At 37.5% G+C, this 15,227-nt stretch overlaps 1 protein-coding gene across 2 annotated transcripts; it reads right to left on the bottom strand.

The window, feature by feature from the left end:
• Positions 1-392: 392 nt before the first annotated feature.
• tmem38b (transmembrane protein 38B) lies at positions 393-14,533 on the bottom strand. 2 transcript variants are annotated; one of them, XM_028026316.1, is made up of 6 exons: positions 14,086-14,533; positions 7,300-7,456; positions 5,882-6,066; positions 5,660-5,747; positions 3,529-3,646; positions 393-1,522 (listed from the first exon to the last, which is right to left on the bottom strand). In XM_028026316.1, the coding sequence occupies exons 1-6, from the start codon at positions 14,207-14,209 to the stop codon at positions 1,238-1,240; spliced, it is 957 nt and encodes a 318-aa protein (XP_027882117.1). In that variant the 5' UTR covers positions 14,210-14,533; the 3' UTR covers positions 393-1,237. The 2 variants fall into 2 exon arrangements, with proteins under 2 accessions (XP_027882117.1, XP_027882118.1); XM_028026317.1 differs by having other exon boundaries at positions 14,075-14,214.
• Positions 14,534-15,227: the final 694 nt, after the last annotated feature.

Here is a 15,227-nt window from a genome sequence, read left to right as displayed (position 1 = left end):
TTGCATTCGCAGAAGGGAGAGGGTAGAGGGGTGGGCCGCTCCAACGTTTGAGGTTACGCAGAATTGGGGGTGGGGGGGATTTGGGGGATTTCTCTCCAGCAGCTTTTCAGAGAGGGTGAGGTATCAATCAGGTGCTGATGTTACGATGATGCAAGGTTTCAGTCTACTAAGAAAAGTTACTTCTGAGGATTTGTATCAACTTAAGAGCAGTTAAAAGTCGCTATGAGTTGTTTGCTGACACATGCATGCAGCTGTTAGGAGGATGTCTGATGTTGCATTAATGAGACGTCTTGTAAAAGTATTTAAGAGAACTTGATGTCTTCTGGGTTTAAAAAACTGGAGACAGTATCTAAAATGTCGGGCAGAATCAAGAAATCAAATCATAGAAATAATTAGCTTGAATCAACCCATTTATTCTCATGCGCTTAGTTTACATCCAAGCCAGAAAGGTGTGAATGCATTGCATTTCTCAAATATATATTACATTCAATAGTGCTGCTGATTTGTATAAATATAATACAACATCAGAGTGTCATCAAATATAATTTCTTTTAAAAAGTATAAAACTGAGGTGCTGTGGTGGCGCAGGGGCAAGGCACGGCCCACGTATTGAGGCCTTAGTCCTCGTGGCGGCGGTCGCAGGTTCGATTCCCAGCCTGGCGACATTTGCCACATGTCTTCCCCCTCTCTGATTACCCTGTTTCCTTTCAAATTGAAGCCACTAGAGCTAACAAACCCTTTTTTTTTTTTTTTTTAAAGTGTAAAACCTGTAAAAGTAAAAAAAAAAAAAATGGAGCAAAATATACAGAAATTCTCAACAGCTGTACAGCATTGGTCCCAAAGCTTTGGAAAATATAAACTTTACATTTCTAAAATAAATATTTTAAAATAAAGAAGCTATACTTTGTACTGCAAGTGTGCAATCAGCCAAAGGATAGTGTTTCTTTCACCTCCAACAGCATGCATTTCACTGTTCTTTAAGGAGGGGGTAATTAACCCACAGAAACCCAGAGGTTGCTTAACTCATCTCTTATTGAATGTCTTCTTTCTTTTATAGCTAAAATCCTGAGAAATACATAAGAAATACTTTAGGAAAATATATATTTTCAAGCATGACTACTAAAACATTTTTTCTCAAACAGAGAAAAACGGAACATAAAGTCTAGGTCAACATTCAATGTGACAAATCTGAACCGTAAAGGATTCAGATAAAAAGGTGCTACGAGGCAAAGGCTGTTTATTTGTATTTTTTGGAGTCTTTAGCGTCTGACTCGTCTTTGGCTCTGCGCGTGCCTCTGTCACCCCTAACAGGAGAAGGACAGTTGTGTCTGCACTCTTTGGTTGACCCACGAGTGGTGATCCTGCCTCTGTTTGATGTGCCGTTATCCATGATGATGGTTCCACATATCCGTCTCAGGGTGAGAGCGCCGTAGGAGAAACGTCCCGTAAAGAGCACCTCAAACAGGAGCCACTCGATGGGAGCGAAGGGGAAGGAGGAGGAGCCAGTCAGCATCATATAGGACTGAAGAAAAGCAAAGAAAAAAAAATCAGATGAGAGAAGTTGCCCAAATAGTTCATTACTGCTCAACCGGACCAAAAAAACATAAAACTGTAAACGGTAAAACACTGAAATTCTAATTTCTAAGAAGATAAAAAGAAAACGCAGCAAAATTTCAAATAGCACAAACACTAAAGGAAAATAACATTAGAATAGAAATTGCTTGGAAGTTCTGTCAACAATAGTAAGTTTACTTTAACAATTTGGACCTTTTTGTTCTGACCACAATCTGGGTTTGATTCGAACCCAGACTATGGACGTTTCGTACCCGCCTTGACACACCAGTCTTTTCTTGGTTTTATTTATAAAGTTGACCAGCCAAAACAGGAATCGGAACAATAATATCTGTAAGTAGGATGTAACATAACATCTCAAAAAATGTCATAAAAATATTACTTCAATGCAATAGACTAACAAATGTATCAACAAGTGAAATTGGAGCGTTTTATGATTTGTTTTGTCCACAATTCATCAAAAACGCTTAACAGATACAATATGTTTGTTCAAGGGACAAAACTAGACATAACCAGGTATCAAATCAACCTGCAAACTAGTATAGGAGCCAATCTGACCCAAGATTGTTTTACTATTTATTTTGAGTCTTTTCTGAACTTTTTCAAATGTTACAATTTTGTATCTATCTTTTTGTATCTTACGTTCTTCTGACTTCAGTTACATATTTTTATCTTTTTGTTTATTTATTTTTTGAGGAAAATGCTTTTGGTACGGTATTTGTTATTGGGTTTGTCGCAAATGCTACATATAACAAACATATATACAGTATATACTGTATATATATATATATATATATATCAAGTCTTATAATTAATTAAAGCAATTTCCATTTACAGTGGTTTTGATCCACTGTAGGTTCAGGAGGCTCTTATTAATATGAGAATCTATCAGGCATGATTGCACAACTATAAAGGACCTTTTGTTTATAAGTCAGGCAATTATTATTTGGAGACATGGCTACATTTTCTAACAGTTAATCTATACATAGACCTTAGAAAATGAGTGTAAATGACTGCTTGTCAAAGTGGGTTCAAAACACCCAACTGGCAGGTACAAGTTACAGAACAGTCTGTTGATTTCAATTACACTACATATCTGGAAAGATTGAGAATAGAAACGTCTAAACTGCAGACACTTCTCTCAAATCGATGTATTTAGAATATGATTCCGTATTTTAACTGAACACTGCAGATCATATGACGGTCTCATAAAATTATGTCAATTTATAAAAAAGCAGACTGCTATCTCTTCTATATCCAAGTACAAAACAAACTAACTTTAGAAAATGAACAAATTATCATCACATTCAAACAGCATAAATGCAGACTTGAAATATATGTCTGTGTAAAGTATTAAAACCTTATAAACGTTCAAGGGGTATTTTTTCAGCAAGAACATGATGGCTGCTTAATAAGCATAAAAGCACATATTAGTGGTTAATTTCCATTAGTGAATGACTGCGTAAAGTATATGCCATTAGAAACAAAATAATAAACATCAGGCCTGGACACAGCTCTTAAATCTGATGAAACGGGCTGCTGGTAATTTGACGGATCAGTCAGTGGGAGCTAACTGGAGCAAAAGTTGAAAGAAGATGTGATAGATTTATCTGTGTCTGAGTCATGAGCACAAGTTTCCCAGAGAAGAGAAAAGTGGGTGATGCAAGCTGATGAAAATGATGCAAAAGCTCCAGCCCTGGGGTAATACGCAGCTAATGTGAGTCACCGCAGTAAAAACCTCAAAAAAAACAGCAAAGGGAGAAAGGTCATTTAAAAGACAAAACATCAAAGATCTGGCTGGAGCTGTGGCAAACAAAACATTTGCCATATCAAAGGTTCGCTTCAATTAATAAAAAAGGAGACTGTCAAATTGCTGTTATTAGACACATCTCCCTGTTCTGCATATGACTCTCAGGGTTGAATTCCAGTAGTGTGAATACGGTCCAAGACACTGACCTTGTTGACAACAGTAAAGACGGTGTAGAAAAGCATCAGGTGGTGTTTCTCCACAGGCAGGTACCGAGTCTCCTCCAGAGCAAACAGCACCGCCCCTATCAGGGTGATCTTTGTAGGACTGAAATTGACAAAACATCAGACAGAATATTCTAATAAACAAGAAAAAAACAACACATCAAAATATTTATTATCTCAACAGCAAAGCCTGCCGACACTTTAAATATATCTGAAGACACGCGAGACGTTCTGCATGCAAAATGGCTGCAAAATTACAAAAGTCCAAATCAAACACTTTGTTTACAGGCTGCCTCTTGGCTCTGCATCATCATGCAGAACATTATCTGTAACTAGAGAGTGGCAAAAGCTGGTGCTGCAGCATGAATGATGAGAAAGGACGTATTAAACACTGAACAGAACCCTCTCACAAAATCATAAACCTGTGAGCATAATTAGAGCTCATTAAGATACATAAGCACTAATGTGCATTATCGCTCTTAGCTCGATTGCTGTAAGACACTTTCAAATAAATTACAGCACCGTATTGGAAAAATGATCATTTCCATTTCTACTCATTCCTCAAATGAGACGATTGGTACAGTAAGCTACAACATTCAGGCATAACATCATGTTCACCTGCCTGATGCTGTTTGTTGGTCCTGCTTTGCCCTAAAGCTTTGAGACATGGCATTTTCTATAAGTAGCGCGTTTCAGAGATAAACATCATAATGTGCTGTACACAGAGGGAAACGTTAAAAACATGGTTCCCATATAATGCACTCCATGGAAACCAGGTGGGTATTTATCAAAAATCTTAGGCTGATCCAGAACAGAAATCAGTCATAACTCTTTAAAGGATTGTGTAATTAATTGGTTGAAAGGAGTCCAAGCTGTGCTTCTTAAGAACTAGAACCCCAGAAGGTGTGCTGTGGTGTCTGGCAGCCAGATCCTTTCACTCTGGCCCAACTAAAAACCTAGGTCTCAGGTCAATTGAAGTGATCTCTGGTGAGGTTCGAATGGATAAGTGGATGCCAATCGGACCGGACACCGTTCCGAAATCAGGAAGCAAACTATAGCGCAGGGCAATCTGAGTAAATGTGCGTGTCACCGATAGAGGGAGAAATGGCTTGTAGTCTTTTACCAAAGACAAAAAAAGTAATCCTGCAATCGCAAAAATATTACACCACTCCATTTTTGTTTACATTTTTGCGAAGAAGGAAGTCGCGCTCATGTCTTCTTTAGACGCTTTCATGTCGCTTGATTCACAGTTTCTTAATGCTGCACCGCCACATGCGAGGAAGTAAACAAGTTTTTCAAATGGTTTGGATTGTTTGACACAGTATCAAAGACACAGTATCAAGACAAGTGTGAAAGAGAACCACACCAGCTGAAAATGTAACGAGCAATTTTCCTTCCCAATCGAAAGAAGTCTACCGGACTATCAGGTGTGAAAACTCTCCGAGTTAGCTATGTGTGGAAACTATCACTGATTTGCACATCATGCTGCCAGCATATTGTTATTAATGTTGACTGATTGCTCTCATCATCTTAATACTTGCTTCCTTTAATGAACTAGTTTAATCCTGGTAATGAATTTAGGATTAGTTTTCCAACCTGAAAGAAGATATTTTTGTGCTTTAGCAGGATGTGTTATTCTACAAAGATGCACTATGTATTTTAACATCTTTCTCTCAGATGTAGCATAAACCTCAGCAATTTAACTACTACTCACATGTGAATGTGTTAGATTGGGCTACACAGATCAGCCTTTCATCCCCACATGCATCAGCTCACATAGGTTGGACAACTTCTGACAGATATTAGCCACTGCAGAGTGCCTACAACCCATAAAGACTGCAGTTTTGGAGATGCCCTAACCTATTACTACCACTACCCTTGTCAAACGCGCTTAAATGCATCTGGTGCCCTAAAACACCAGCTTTGTTTATTGCACCTACTAACAGATGAACAGATAATCCATGTTATTCCGCTGTAGTGGTCATAGCAGTGTGAGCTACATTCTTGTCAGAACTCCAGGGGTGAGTGTATGGTAGTAAAACAAGTCTGTTTTGTTTCTCCACTCAGGAAACATGTAAACACCGACCGCAATGCAAACCTGCTGGAGAAGACTTACTAGGACATCCTAATTAGCTCGTTGGTTTCTGGCCTCCATATACCCCGGACAAGTTGCTCAAAATTACTGATGAGGCCACCTCCAGCACCTGCAAAGAACAGCCATGCCTTAAAAACACATAAACAAGTACACAATTTACCTGATTTATAGTGACTTAAAAGCTAAATAATGTTTTCATATCTATCACATAAAAACAATGCATAACTCAGATCACTTACTGACCTTTCGCCCACCCGATGGCGATCATAATCAGCAGGTTGTCCTCGTACTTGTCTTGTGCCTGAGCAATGCCTCCAAGGATCTTCCAGGTCCTGGTCACCTCCTTCATTGCTGACAGCACCACCCTGATGGGCGTCAGAGTAGTGAAGCTGTAGACCCAGTCCATGGGGCAATAAAATATCAAGTACCTGTAGAGACATAAAAAGCTCTGATAACTTCCAGTTCTGGTCAAAACATTACACATACTTACCATGGCAATGCATGTCTTAATAATTTTGGCTTCTTAATAATGCATTTAAACAGTTCTTTTTCCAAAGTGGAAATTGAATAAAGAACCAAACATTTTTTGTAGCCATAAACAAGTTACAATTAGCAGCGTACCTCTGGATGGGTGGATGGATGATCTTGCTACTTGGCTGAAATTTGTTAGTTTTTGAAAATTAAATTGTCAGACTTTTAAAAAAACAATAGGACAAAAATCTAATCAGAGTTATATCTTGAATCCCGGGTGTAGGGATTCAAGAAGCTATCTGTGCAACTTGTTAAAAAAAATATTTATCGTATTAGTTTGGGTATATGTCTGCAAATGTTAATGGAGAGTGAAGAGTGCCGAATTACATTAAATAGATAACACATGTAATAATTATTTGTATTCTTAAAAAATTTGAAATAAATGCAGAAATAGTATTAAAAATGTAATTAATTATTTGTGCCTCAATTAAGTGTGCTGATTTTATTTTAAAAACAGATACAATCACCATCTAATAAGTCAAGTCAAAACAACTTCTTCAAAGTTTGCCATGTCTCAACATCTTCACTCTCAATACATATTTGAGGCATCATGTACAATTTAGACCATAAGCAGGTAAGGTTACCTGCTTGCTTACCTTTTAAGCAGGTAAGTAAAAACACACAATAAATTCCAACTTACATGATGACTGCCGGATTATAAAAAATAACTAAGTTGTAGCATGTTGTATAATTATATAAGTTGTAAAAAGAACTTCCAAATGCATTGTCAAGAGCCCAAAATTAATTACTTTTATGGTCACGAGTGTAAACGTCTGACTAATCTGTGTAAAGTGAAGTGTTTTTACCCTGCTGTGTCAGTGAAGTACCTCTCTTTACCAGCAGAGTGCTAGATATGTGTTAAGGTGTAATGTTATAGTAAACCAGCAGAGGGAACCAAAGACTTTGTTTTCAAAGTCAGGAGACCTGCTGTTTTCTTCCACTTGTCAGGCTCTCCCTGACTTAAAAAAAAAAAAAGCAAGTTCACCAATAGTTGTATTTGTGTGTCACCTTTATCTGTCAACATAAACCTTTTTATTTCTTCCTCTTTGCTCTTCTCTCTGAACTTGCTTTGGACACATCTAGACAGACAAAAGACCGTTCTATGCACTGTTCCAGCCTCTGTCATTTACCAGATGATTGATGCAAGCAGAATATTGTCGCTGTTGGACAAAGGTCCTATTGGTGGCTCAGCCAGCATGATCCCTGTCAGTACTGCTCCCCCGAAGCAGTGCAGCATGGAGCTGAACCAACAGGCCAGGGGGCTGATTCTGGACAGAACTAGAGCTCCTGTGTAAGAAACATGAGTATTAAAGTGATTAGTGTCTCTGTTGATTAAATATTTCAACACCTTCACGAACATTTGCAAAAGTGTAAATGTCTGAGAACACCATATATTTGTTTGCAACAAATCAAGTTTAGAGCAATGTAATACTTTGGTTTCTTCGCGGCCAGATATTTGTGCCTCAAACGTCTTAGCTGTATAAATATTAACTAGCTTATATTCCACAGGAACAGAGAACAGAGGAAGGGAAAGGTTTGTCAAACACATCCGCAGACTTTGCTCTGCAGTTTACATTTCGAAGTGCAGAGCAGAGAAATGACCTATATAGATAATGACACTTCCTCAAAGATAAAAAACCATCAGCTTTCTGAGTAATTCCAGCCTGATTAGACAGAACCTTGCAGTTTTGCTTTTTTCACCTGCAATCATTCACACAATACCTGCTTGACAAGACCAGCAATGAACTCGAGAAAAACATATGCAAACATAGAAGCCTGGGAACTGCTCTACAGCATGCCACAACGCATTCTGATTTCCATAATCATAGTCAAGAAAAGTAAGATATTATGCAGTATGCCTTACATTTAGAATATACCGATGCCATTATAATATGACTCGTATAATACATTCAACCCAAGACTGATCTATTTAGTTTAATGAAAACAAATCAAGCCCAGAAATCAACACATTTAGACCTCAGACAGGTAGCCCTATCCAGAGTCTCTACAACCATACAGCTTTACTTGGGACTACAACGTTAATCTGAGGATTAGAGACTGACTGTAGACTCCAGGAGAGGGATCTGGAGAATTTAAATCTCTGTTTTTCTCCCCTGCAGACTACTTTGGACTCAATATGATTGCTTTTTAACCCTCTACTAACAATTATCAATCAAGAGAGGCCTTTCCAGTGTGCTCCAGTAGGTGCAATAGGACAACTTTGCTTGAGTTCAAGGTCCTAAATTGATGGCCAGACATTCTTCCTCGGGGTTTTCTGTTAGGGAGCATGGTTCCACCTATTACGGCAAGTTTCCAAAGTCCAGAAGTAGCAAAGTAGCTCCAGAACATCACACTACCACCACCATGTTTGACTCTATGTGTTATGTTCTTTTTCATGAAAGTTGTTTTAGCTTTGGACTAGATGTAACAGAGTTCATAGCATCCACTGAGTTCCACTGTTGTTTCTCATTAGTCTACAGAATGGTCTCAATAAGTCTGGATATTCATCAAGATGTTTTTAGGGAAACAGAAAAGGGGCATTTGTGATTTTCTTTAGTCAGTCATGGTTTTGGTCTTGGAAATCTCCCATTTTTTAGTCTTATTGTTTAATCATGGACACGGACATTTACTGAAGCAAATGTTTCTCACACATCTTTAGATGTTGTTTTGTGATCTTTTGAATTAATTGTTTCTGCTCTGTTGCAGTAATTATTTTAGGCAGGCCATTCCCAGGAAGATTCATTGCTGTGAGTAAGTAGAAGGCAACTGGACTTTTTTAATCTTCTTTTTTCTGAAGATATATCAACTCTCAGTTAGAGGCAAAATGTTTTCAAGAACGGCTTTAGAGGCTTTAAGAGAAGAAATCCAGTTGCCTTCTACCTAAGTACTCAGGAATGTCCTGGAGGACTGAGAACTCATACCAGCATATTACTACTGATGTTTTCTCTGCAGGTCAATAATGGTTCACAGGAGATCAGTGGCTTGCAACCCTGTCCACGCTGATAGGGGTCATTGACTTACTTTCTCATCTGCTCTTGAATTTCCTTTGATTTTGACATAATTTGTTGCTTTTAGAGATCTTTAAGCCTACATTGTGTTGTCAGACAACTATTTAAGTTATTTCTTTCTTGAGCCTACAAGTCAGACAGAGTTCAACATTTTGTTTGGATGGAAAAACTGAGCTTTGTGGGAAAAGGTGGGTAATAACAGGTAATTCAGGATTTAACAAGCAGGATAATTACAGTTTCACACAGGGCCAGAGCAGTTTGGATAGCTTTTTTTCCTTTAACGAATAAAATCATAGCTAGATAACTAGCATTTACATGTGTTTACTCTGACATCCCTCACAGTAAACACTAAAAAGTGGGTGTGCTTGGCCTGGTGGGAGTCTTGGTGCAGAGTGCAGCATTGTGTTTACACAGTTAACAGCCATGACGCTTTGTCACCACCTTTAGATGTGAAGCAAATATAAATTATGCTGTCAGTGCTAGAGTCTGACTGAGCAGACAATCAGAAAATCATGATTAGCACTAAAACTGCTGGGTGCGGCAAGATCAACTCAATACAAACACTACAATACGATTGTTGTTTATATTTTCAGCTGATGTAAACTTAAAGAGCTCTGATCGGCAGGTTCACCTCAACTAGATCCTCTCTTTTGCTTAGTAGGAAACACATTTCCAAGGCAAATGAGCTATCAGGCCAACCACACTGCTGCTACCATGATATGCTTCCCCTAGTTTGTTCATTCTTTTCCTTGGCTTGAAAGAAGAGACAGAATTGTCTCTTTTCTTCATTCACTACTCGTTGTTTGTTTGAAAGTTGGTTTGTCATCAAAACAAATACATATAATTTCTTCCATCTGAGAAGATCTTTTTTTTTTCTTTCCTCTTTACAATTATGTAGTACTTTGTGTTGGTCTAACACATAAAAATAAATGTTAATATTTGTGCTTTTTCAAAATGGTGAAAATGTTCAAACAGTATAAATACTCTTGTCATGTCTTATAGTTATTATCCAAGATCTGTACCACTCAACTAAAGACACTACAAAAAATCAACTAACAGGAAGACACCCCTAAACTAAACATGTCCGATCTGCACCCAAACAGGAGCTTTCTCCTCCACCCGTGACATCAGTCTAAACTGATTTCTCTTCATCTATCTCTCTTTCTTCACTCACATGATCAGACTGATCCTGGACTCATGACTTCCATGGCCTAAGTGGTCTGTCTTTACAGCCATTAATGGATTGATAAAAAAAAAAAAAAATCTTGTTTCTATTTCTGGCTTGAAGCAGAAATTGCTGACAGACAAATAACCACTGTTGGTCCTCCATGTCTCTGCCTCCTGCTTCCCAAACAATCCACATGTGGAAGTGAGTATAGCTTTTGAGTTTAAAATAACTCCATAATGAGATACAGTCTTAGGATGAACTCTTGTGCTCTTTTAGAGAAAGCTTGTGTGCATTTCTAGCAGTGTCTAGAAAATGTCCTTTATAACCTTAAATAACGACTTTCTTCCTCTTACTGTTACTTAAGAAAAAGAAAGTGATTTAAGGCAGGAAAGAGGACAGGCATGAAGGGCTGGAAAAGTTTATAGCATTCCATTCCTTTTATGGAAGTTAAGACCAATAGAACCTGAAAACCAAATCAAACTTTTAGGAGATGCTGTTCAAACCAGCTTACTATTTTCAGAACTTTTTCCACTAGAAATCACAGAACACAGATGTTCGAGCACATTTCCCAGAGGCACCTCATATGAATTGTTTGCTTATATCTCTACACTCTGTATCTTCCCACCACTTTGAGACGGCCTGATGCCAGGAGATGAAGACAATGGGTTAAAATGTCACAGCGGCTCAGATGCTTTGCAAGGCAAGTTCAGAAATAGATCTGCTCTGTACTACAATGGCTTGCGTCTATGTTCTTGAATGTTCGTGTGTTGAAAGTCAAATGCTGGAGCAATTAGAAGCCCACCTGTCACTATAGCCATAACAGAAACAAACACTAGCACAAGGCCCTACTTTGCTCTGTGTTGCTATAATACGGTTTGACTGGCACAAGGTTAATATTAAAGTCATCTTAGAGAGTTTTATTTCTGTTTGAGCTCAGCAAAACACCTGAACAAGCCTAATTCAAACACTTGAGGAGAAGCAGTAACTCTCTTTTTTCTTCTATTTTCCAAGTATCAACATGTGTTTGTTACTATGATCTGCTACTGTTGTCAATCAGTCACTTAAAAAAATAATTAATATAATTGTTAGAGGATAAGTAGTAGTTAGTAGTTTATTGTTATAAATGTCCTATATCTAGTCCAAATAGGCCTTGGACTAGATGTAGGATCAAGCCTGTATAAGCCTACTAATTAGTCTTACAGATGTTAGATGGCCTCTAAAGCTTGGTTCAAAATATATTTAATGTCACAGATAAATATATTTAAAAAGCAAGACTGCTTGAATGCTCCTTAAAAGTCTAAAAAGTGCCTTCAACAGTGGCAATGACTACTTCAAGATGGTCATGTTGGATTTCAACGGGATTTAAACCTGTCAGTGCAGAACGATGGTTCTGTGGAGGCTGTTTGAAGTGTGCATACGGTCCTCATAAAAATAATGTTTTATTTCTCTTTCTGGACTGGCACACTGTCAGGAGTACTGTAAGAATCCAAACCTTAAATGAACAAAAGTGCAGCCATGCCTCCCTCAGCATAGACACCCAAGGAAGCTGAAACTATAAAGCTGACAAACCTGCTGGGTGGGTTCATTAATTTGGAGCAGGCCAGTCTTATCTGACATACCCCAGCTGCTGTGATGTTTAACACACGACTAAAGAAACCGTTGAATTACAAAAATAAAACAACACATATCCCTGGAGATAACCCAGAGAGGTGTCTTCACCTTTGACCAAAAATAATTTTTAATAAGGGAAACATGATGTCTTTTTATCTTTTTTTTTTATATCTTCACTTTATAGTAGAGTTACTGCATGAACCTAAAACAAGTATAAAACAATATAAAACAGTATAACACAATACTGTTTTATATACACTAAAGAATGTAAATGAAAGGCAAAGCTTCTATCACATCTATAGCTCTACAAGTGGCCATTGTAAACACATAAATGCAGAAATATGAAGGTGAATTTACAACTTGCAACGCATTTGGGAATCTTATCACTAAAATCTCACAGTGTCATCGCAAAATTAAATAATAATCAATTACCGACCAATTACCGAAAATATCTGATTCTAACACGAACATTACCAGATTATCATTTGTTATCTATTTCTTCATTCCTGTTCATGACAGAGCTGGTGCTAACTGCTAACATTTTGATCTGCCAAAATGCTACATAATTTACCTGAAGACAAGGGGAATTTTTTGTCAACTTTATGGCCTATTAGGTGATGTTTTTAACAAGTAATATACCAAAAAGATCTACTGATCTGATATCAGGGAGATTGCGAATTAGCTCACAAACCACCTGGATTCCATCACAAATTACAAAAATAAACTAGAAATAATAGATAAAAACTAATTTAGCAATATGATTGCATTTTTAAAAGGTAACTGTTCTTGTAGTGTGTAATTCTTCAATGTTTTTAAGGTTAAAAAGAGGATTTTTTACAGTCAAGCTGCACAATATATTGAACTGCTGATGTCAGCGCAACATCAATGTGTGCAATATTACAACTGCAAAAGATGAAATATTTTGTAGGCTTTAAAATTGTAAGTGCCATATATTCAAACTGTGCATGTCAATAACATATTTGGTAAGTTATGTTACCAAAAATAATGTACTTTCCTTTTATGGAAAGGATGTACTTTCCTTTTATGCTTATAATCTGATTTTGGCATGGGTGACTAAGAACCTCATTCTCAGAGAGATTTTTGGCAACTCTCATGAGTGAAAAAAGAAAAGCTATTGTCAATGCAGATATTGTAAACACAGTATTCAAAAATATGTTTGGAGTCTAATACCATGCAGGTCTGTTCAACAGCAACAAACTTACTTTTTGGCTCAATAAAAATACTATTACAAGTCACTTAATTTGCATTATTTCTAACCACTAGACAAAACACTGAGCAAACACAATTACTGAATTTGAACTATTAATATCAACATTTTAAAATATTTTACAAACTAAGCATGTTTTTATGATTTCACAATTACATATTTTACAAGTTGTAGTACAAACAAAGGAACATAAATCACAATGTAATTTCAGCTTATAAACGTTACTGCAATATTATTTCTAAACTCCACATGCATGACCTATCGTTGGTATCTCTGGAAAGTTATATTTAACCTCTTTCAGAGCAAGTCATATGTTTTTACAGATCACTTGAACATTTTGCTAACATACATGTATCTCCAGCCCACTAAATACAGATTTCCTACTAGCAAAGGCCTTCATCATAAAGATGCAATCAAAAAAATAAAATAAAATAAAATAAATAAATAAATGAATAAATAAAAGATATCCTAGAAATCTATGGGAGATAAATGGAACAAAATATTTATTCCAATAGCTGGAATAATAAACTTTGTAAGAGAGACCGGAAGTTCTTTTCCAGTTTAAGATTGAAAAATAACAAAAAAGTTAAAATATTCTCCCTTCCTTCTATAAGCTTCATAAGATAAAACCAACAAGACATAAACATGAAAAGTAAATATTAAATACTTATTAAACGTGTACACTGCACAATGAGGGCGATTAAAATAAATAACAGTCAGTCCGCATTCTAACTGCCACAACACCCGCTGTGTTTGCTTACGTTGTTGCAACACTGAACGTTCAACGTTAACATGTTACAGCTGTTACACTTTAACTTATAAACTATTTAAGTATCAACACAAGGACAACTATAGTTTCCAAACTTTATAAATTATGCAGACGCTCGAACTTTTCACTCACCTGGCTGCTCCCTCAAAGCCATCACCGACACGATATAGTGCGCGATCTCAAAATAAGGAAACATGGGCAAGTTTGCCAGTCCATCTGACAGTTCGTCCAAGGACGACATGTCGAAGAAACTCATCTTTGTTGCCTGGTCGAGAGCACTACGCTATGCTAGTTAGTTAGTCTGACCCTCGGGTGGAGAAAAGGCACGGGTCCAACTGAGAGCATCAAGGTATTAACACTTCATCCACGGTCTAAGAGGTTTGACACAAGCCAGGTGGCACACAACAGCTGTGTGTTGAGGATACGCTTCTGCCGAGTGGCTCACAGCTGGCTAGCTGAGTTATGGGATCACCGCTGGTCGCTGGGCAACAGCTTGGCGTTGCCACGGGACGGTCATCAGCGACGCTGTCATCAGCGCATAGACGGAATTCCTGCTTCGTTCTCCGCCATGCTAGTGATGTGGCGGGCGGAGCCAGGGCGGATTGTCATTGGAGGATTACAGCCAATCAGCTGCCAGAGGGTGGCTTTGCGAGGTGATGGAACAGGATATGAAAGCATTCTGTGCCTGTTGTGTTTATTCCCACCTGCAGTTGCTTGGCATTACGATAATCTTATTCAAACTGTAATCAGTGTGACATGATTTTCTATTAGTGATACAAAACTGCTTTGTGTACGGCAAGACCATTACAAGACGATGGTTATAAAACCTTGAAAAATAACTATATGGACAGGCCGGGTGCATGTCACATAAGTCATGAAGTGGAACTAATGGCTGCTATTAAAATTAAAATGGACAAATGAAAACTGTGGATAAAACATGTAGCTAATACAATAAAAAAAAGCATTTAGAAGAAATTGCCTTCAGTTGAGAATTTCAGGATTTACTTTGCTATATTTAACTGTTATATAATCTAGAGTTTAGATAGTGTTCTTTTATTAGTAGCATACTAATAATTTCAGGATGTACTGTCAGACGGGACAGGTTCCTTTAGAGTTTTATATTAGATTTGCTTCACAAAAGGGGCAAATTGGATTGGCCTTTTCTTGTGTTTTTCTTGTATGTATATGTAAGGTTCTAAGTGTGGTGGGGAAACTAATACCATGAACACACCATGTCCACCAAGTGGTGACATTACAATAATGCTGCAACCATA

This window comes from Xiphophorus couchianus, chromosome 8, assembly GCF_001444195.1.
Source record: "Xiphophorus couchianus chromosome 8, X_couchianus-1.0, whole genome shotgun sequence".
Taxonomy (NCBI): Eukaryota; Metazoa; Chordata; class Actinopteri; order Cyprinodontiformes; family Poeciliidae; genus Xiphophorus; species Xiphophorus couchianus.
This window is presented reverse-complemented; position numbering and strand designations above follow the sequence as displayed.